At 42.0% G+C, this 6,883-nt stretch overlaps 1 protein-coding gene across 1 annotated transcript in view; it reads right to left on the reverse strand.

Annotated features, from left to right (window-relative positions):
* Window positions 1-3,668: 3,668 nt before the first annotated feature.
* Window positions 3,669-6,883, reverse strand: part of eif3ea (eukaryotic translation initiation factor 3, subunit E, a) — a 26,085-nt gene continuing 22,870 nt past the window's right edge. The window contains exons 11-13 of the mRNA XM_010740365.3: window positions 5,644-5,746; window positions 5,022-5,156; window positions 3,669-3,836 (exon numbers count right to left, since the gene is read on the reverse strand). Coding sequence (XP_010738667.1) covers window positions 3,801-3,836; window positions 5,022-5,156; window positions 5,644-5,746 — 274 coding nt within the window. The 3' untranslated portion in view covers window positions 3,669-3,800. The remainder of the gene's footprint in view (window positions 3,837-5,021; window positions 5,157-5,643; window positions 5,747-6,883) is intronic.

Here is a 6,883-nt window from a genome sequence, read left to right on the forward strand (position 1 = left end):
CACACTGGCCGGTACGAGGTTGCCCCTGGGTCCTAGTGTGAGCGTAAAAAAGCTGGAAACATCCCACAGGAGGAAAAAAAAAAAAGCTTTTTTAAAAAAAGAAATATGAGATTGCAGCTGGTCTGCGGTCGGGCAATAGTGACTTTACTGTATCCTGTTTCAACATCAAGAATATTCCTTTAATATTCCAATTCCTCATCATATCATCACGCATTTAAACCACTTTTCCCCCCTGGTGGATGTCTCCAAACAGGTTTCACATTAACAATAAACTGAATAATCGCGACACACTCAATCAAACTATCTCAGTTCAGCTTTCTTCTGCTGACTATAGCCATATTGAATAATTAGAGGTTCTCCTTGAGAGAGAGAGAGAGAGAGAGAGAGAAAAAAAAGCAATTTTCTCCATAATGTGCGTAATGAGGTGGGCCCGCAAGTCAACCATCTCGTCACGCCTCTTTTATTGCGCACCCAGGACTCCCCTTTCCCCCCTTCTCCTCCTCTTCCTCTCCCCTCCTCCTATGAAATTAATGATAATCGTTGGGGAGGCTGTAATTGTGGAACATGAATAAATCACTGAATAAATTCGGGGTTTTCCAAAACTGGGCCTTCCAAACTGACCCACGAGACCCCATCAACGCAGACACGTGGGATGTTGAACGGAGAGAGATTGTCCTTCAGAAATTTACCTCGTGGGGAGGCTGCCAAACATCCACTACAAGTCAGACATGAGGTGCAGCAGAAAGTTAATGACAGAGGATCATGGGTAATGTAGTGATGTTTACATGCGTGCAACTAAACTGATAGTGGACTATCACAGAGGGTAGTGGTACTGTTTTTATCACCATCAGCAGCTGCTCCACATCCTGATTGGAACGCCAGTAGGGAATGCTCTACCCCCTTCAGCCACTAGGTGTGGCACTTAATCTTTTATTTATTTCAGGAAATTATTTTCATGTGAGAGTTTCAGTATATTTGTCCATGTCAGTAATTCTACATCAGTCAGAACTAGTGTGGAGTGAAGAAAAATACACAGCCGTTCAGAGACAAGACAGAAACTATAATGATAGAGTGTGTCGATGAGCAGATTTAACAGTTTCCAGTGTAAAAAAAAAAAGAAAAAAGATTTAAAATCAACCTGTTTTTAACCTGAAGTCTGGTTGCACCTCAGTGATCACACAGACCTCCCATCTGAACCTAACAAAATGTCATTTACACGCTGGTTTTACACTTTAAACACCAGACAAACTAGTGAAAAAAAAAAAAGATTTCTATCCTCAGGCAATAAAACATACACTCACTCCAACACACACACACACACACACACAGGAGCAAGTTTCCATTTCGTCACTTGAACTGATTGAAAAAAAAACTCTGTGGGGGGAAAACCTCTAACAATACGTTAAAAAACAAATGAAGAAAGAAGAATCATGCTCGTTTCCTTGCCAAAACCTATAGTGACCTTTGTCCTGACTTTGTTTATTTATTTATTCAGAGAACAGTGACAGACATTGTGGTGAGGAGGGCTGTTAGCCACAGGCAGTGCCGCTGGTTTGGATTCCTCTCTAAAACAACATCTGAGAGTGCACGGTTAAGGTGAATGTGATAATTTAGGCCTCCGGCACTTTTATTTTCATGATGTGTCATGGAGAAGGGGGCCGGTAAACCAATCACTTTATGCTCTCCATCCCTCCTTTCCTCCCTCCTACTCGTTGCAGTGCACATAAGTGGAGGTGACGTCAGCATTTGGATGGTCTGGCTCGGAGCCCTCAGTGCCATAACAGCAATGAGGGGAGCTGCTATACACCCTGTTCATCAGAGATCCAGACGGCATGGTCTTCAGTGTGGGTTGTTGTCACGGTTTGCAAGGTAAAAGTATTTAAAAAAAAAAAAAAAGGCCAAGCCACAGTGGTCATTTAAGTCAGAATCTCGAAAATGTCAAGGAGAGGATGAGAGTGAGGCAAGCTGAGAAAGTTCAAGTTATACTTAGCAACTTTCCATGTTTGAAAGCTGGAAAGAAGTGAAGTTCAATATCCAGAAATAATCTAACATGGCATTTGCAAACAAAGCTCAAACAGTCCACATGTGCAAGTATGAAATCCATCATATGAACTTTCAACCCCTGAAGGCTGAAAGTTGGCTGTAAAAAGTTTGTCGGAAAAAGTGTCAAAAAGTCCTTAAAGATCTTAAACAGCTATGGCATGTGATTAAAGGTTTATGCTCCTTTAAAAAGCACCTTAAAACTTATCATCTTAGTCAGCTTCTTCTATAAGCTTACATGCTTATACAAACTTAACAGTTTTACTTGTTTCATCTAAAAGATTTCTGTTTTTTTTCAATTTTTAATCTGTGTAGAGCAGGCAGGCTTTGTTGCAAAAAGGTGGTGGCACAAACTTAGTGCGCCAATCAGGATTTTTGAATTTCATTGGTTATGATCAAGAGAAGCATTATTTTTTTACTGGTAAACTATTAATAGGATGATGAATCAACACACTTATATACAGAAGGGTGCTGAATGCACAAAAATCTAAAAGGACAGCACTCTACTTAAACTGTTTATTCATGCATCGTGACTCCTACTCCACATTTTTTAAAGGATTAATAAATAATGCCATGGAATGTTTTTGTTTCAAGTAGACTTTATTTACTATAGTTCTGTCTAATGTTAGAGATAAAGTTAAGATCTGTTAAGTTTTCAGCAACACAACTTTGTGTCAACACCTACTACCTTAAGGTTCTGAGATTGGTAGCCAGGACTGACTTATCGTAAGGAAGGACGTTTATGCTCTCTGTGTGTGGTTCCCGACTAGGTGCATAAATTCACCTGCATGTGAAACTGCACTAACTGTTAAAGCGTTGTCGTTTCATTCCCTCTTTTCTGTGCATTATCAACGGCCACAATCTAATTATTTATCCTGTTTGTTTCAGTTTAAGGGCTAAAAACTCTTTAGGCCCATCTCAAAAGTATATATATGAAACATACTTCATTCTCATTTTTGTCAGGTTTCTTCTTGTCTGTCATACTTTGGTTGTTGTTGAGTCTGTTCGTGAACTCTAATCCATCGCTTTGCTTGCACTTTCGATTTAGCCTTATAAAAACAGGTGTAATTTCACCTAAACCCCATGTTTAGTAGTTAAAGTATTTGTAAAAAGAAGAAAATTAAAAGGCATGTGAAGGAATGAAAGCCTGTTTGTGAGCAACTGTGATAAAGAAGGAGAGACAGACCGAGGACTGAGTTATGAGAAGGTCAAAAGCAGAGGAAAGCGGGGGTGGGGAGGGACATTAAAAAGATTGTGTCCGTCTGGCTAATGGTTCTTTATGGCTCCCTCATGTCCTCAGATGGGCAGGATGACTGGCAGAGAGTGTGACCACTGGTAACTGTACATCACCTCTGTTTGCACCCTTCAGCTGACGTCCCACTCGGCAAGACCGCCTGCCACGGTGAAGCGAACCACTAAAAACACCATAAAACCAACAGACTAAACAGCCATTCATCATTACTGCGCACACATGAGCCACGTCACACACGGCAGTCTTAACTGTCCCACTCAGTGACTCAATGCGCACATTAAAACTTCATCGAGTATTACTGATACAAAAAAGTCTGACCACTCAAACCTCAACTGCCGTTTGTAATGTCCAGAAATAAGGCAATCATGGGTGAAAATGGTTTTGTTGGTCACTTTTATTGAATTGGTGATGACTTGAACCAAGTGCAAAGCAGTACTATGCTCCTTGAGAGACAAGTGTGGAAAAAAAGATGTAACACGAGTGGGATGGGTCCATCTTCTTTGTGTTGCTAAAATCCGCTTTCCTGACCTGCCCAGTTTGGTGTCTGGAAGAAAAGCGTGAAGAAAATGGAAAATTAGACTGTTTGTAGATCACTGAGACCGATCAAAACAACATTTTTGTTGTCAATTGTGGGAATTGTGAAAAAGTAACATACATGTGCAAGCAGTTAAGTGCTGACGTTTTCCTCATTGGGGTGTGTAATGTGTGTGTGTGTGTGCGTGTGCATGTGTGTGTGTGTTCTGTTGTAAGCGCTGGGTGGCTGTGAGAGTTGACAGGGACCCTAAGCAGCCGGCGCAGATGGTAAGCAGTAAATGTTCTCTATATGTAAGTGATTTGTAGCCTTGAGGACAGCAGGATGTAATGGTGCTCTGTGAGTTGTTTGCAGCCTCTTTTGTCAAATTACAAAAACTTCTTAATGAGGGAGGGGGTGGGACTTTGCTTTTTTACAGGACAGGGTTATGGCTGCACTCTTGCTGCAGATATTCAAACAATAGGAAGGAGGGTAATTGAGCACATCAAAAGATAGCCACTCAAGAGCTGCACAGTTAAAAAGTGAACATTTAACATGTCTGTTGCAACTCCGTGGCCTTGGTGCTGTCAGGTGTCAGGCGAGGGAACCAGCCCATCAATCTGCTCTGACACATGTGCGTGTCCTCAAGGAGTGGGGAGTTCAGAGTATCTGTGGGATTATGACACTGTGTAGTTGGAGTACTTCAACAGTCTACATACCACTAAAACACGCACAAGGTCAACATCAAAAACACACTTAAATGGGATGACTGGACCCTGAGCCAGACATCTGCAACAGGTCCTAAGTGCAGGGAACTCCAGGCTTTGAGTAATGTTCACCAAAAGCCAGTGTGAGGGTGCCACCTTATTTACGTTGCTGAGCTGAGTCACAGCGCTCAGGCATCGTTTTATGGTTGTTTGGAATCTACCTTGTCATTAGGCCTTTGAAGAGCAATGGAGGGATGAAAGCGTTAGCTCTGTTAAACTTGCTCTTACTGGCTTATTTCGTGTAAAGAGAGCTTTTGTTGATGGTTGTTCATCAACATTCTTTAGCCTTGTTGTTCTGAGCTGATCATTTGAGACGCTTTGAACTGCCCTGAGTTCATGTTGACCTTCTAGCAATCTGATCGGTTAAGGGGGGGGAATGGTTTGCCTTCAGTGACGCGCTGGGAATGGTGGTTTGTGTGCATTCTGTATGTACAGTATGTACGTCACTAACCTCGTTCTTGGTGCTCTGGGCCTGCTTTTTCTCAATGTTCATGGCCAACATTTGACTGCGGAACGAGAGGCTCTTGGTCTTCTCAATCACCTGCTGGTAAGGTGATATGGCATTGTTCCCCATGACCACATGGCCCTAGAAATATGGAGAAAAATGGACAACAGATTCTCAACAACAATAAGCCAATCACATGTGGTCTTGCAGACGCACCATCCCACAAAATGCCAATCAGCCGCTGTTCAGATCTCATTCACATCTACTGTAGGCACATCTAGATATCTCTATCTAGACAGTACTCCAGTTCTGGAGTACTGGGCTTTGATTTGCCGATTACAGAGAACTGTTGGGATATGTATGCCAAAACATGCAGGTTCAACATGTAACCTGCCTCACGAAAGGGGACCTAACAAGGTTTGATATTATGGTTACAATGCCCTAACAAAGTACCCTTCAATTACAATATCAGCACGTAACTAATGACTCTGTGTCCCTCTTCAGTCACATGGGAGGAAATTCTTAAAAAAGTGCTCCATGACTGTCATCACTACCCTCAATTTGCAATGGGCTGTTTAAAATATTTTCATTAAGTACTGAGCGGGATGACTGAGGAAGAAGGTCTCACCAGTTTAGAGTCGATCTTTGCATCCAGCCTGGCGTTGCGGATAAGGTTGACGATCCATCTCTCAGCATCCTCGGGTGACATGTTCAATTTGTCAGCCAGCATGCTGTTGAGGAAACAGAGACTCATGAAGCAACAGAAAGGATAAGAAGTGCTGGACACATCCCCTTGAAAATGAAGGGACTGCCCAACCCTGGCTAAGAACTATAGGAGCACTTGCATGGGATTACTAGACCCCTAATGTTAATGAACGCTCAGCCTAATCTTTGATAGGCTGAATCATCAAACATCACAAATACAAAGTATGAACTGAACATGCATTAAACCTTCCTCAATAGATCCACTATATCATCTTAATTTTTTCGCCATGACAGCAGTATGGCTCTATGGATGGCAATGTTAATCTGTCAGTCCTTTAACCATATGGATTGTGATTGAAACATTTATCAGATGGACTAGCACAATCACGCATGGCTCCCAGTAAATGTGTCCTAATGACTTAGGTGAACGTCTCCTGTAGCACCATCATCAGTCTTGCTAATGCACTTAAATAAGATGGTGGACATTGCAAACATTATGCCTTCTAAACACTAGTGTTGACATTAGAAGTTAGTGCATGTACATTAGTTGTTAGAATTCAAAAGAAAGTCCTTTGCAAGCAAAGACTTCAATTAAACTGAGCTGAACATGTTGATGCATACATAAAATATATAATGGCGACAAATAAATCTCACTTAATGCTACATTATATTATGATGGATGTTGCACATTAGGTGCCACATCAGTATTTTCATTTGACAGTGTTAATAAATGGCAAACATATTGCATCCAGACAAGAGGTGCACAACAAGAAACACTTCTAATGGCTCTAATGGGAGCTTGATTTACAGACTCGTATGAATAACTCAATTAGAAGTGCTGGGACTACCCCATGTTGTGAGCTTCTGTGGTTACTTATCCTTTCTTTTTTTTTTTTTGTACCTCTGTCCAAGACACCCTCTCTCCCCACCTGGCTGCAGGCTTGTCATGACACATAGGTCCAAACAGCCACTGTCCCTCAAAATGAAAGCCAGGTTGGAGGGCGGCCTGTTCTTTGATACAGCTAGACGTGGATGTGTCACAGCAGAGGGAGGGGAGGTATGAGGGTGGCTGGCATTCTTTGATCCAAAGCTTTCCCCAGTGCAGCTGGCTTCCCTTGTGGCTTTCAAAATAACTAGACCCCCCTTGATACCCCCATCGAGAC

This window comes from Larimichthys crocea, chromosome XIII (assembly GCF_000972845.2).
Source record: "Larimichthys crocea isolate SSNF chromosome XIII, L_crocea_2.0, whole genome shotgun sequence".
NCBI classification, from domain to species: domain Eukaryota; kingdom Metazoa; phylum Chordata; class Actinopteri; family Sciaenidae; genus Larimichthys; species Larimichthys crocea.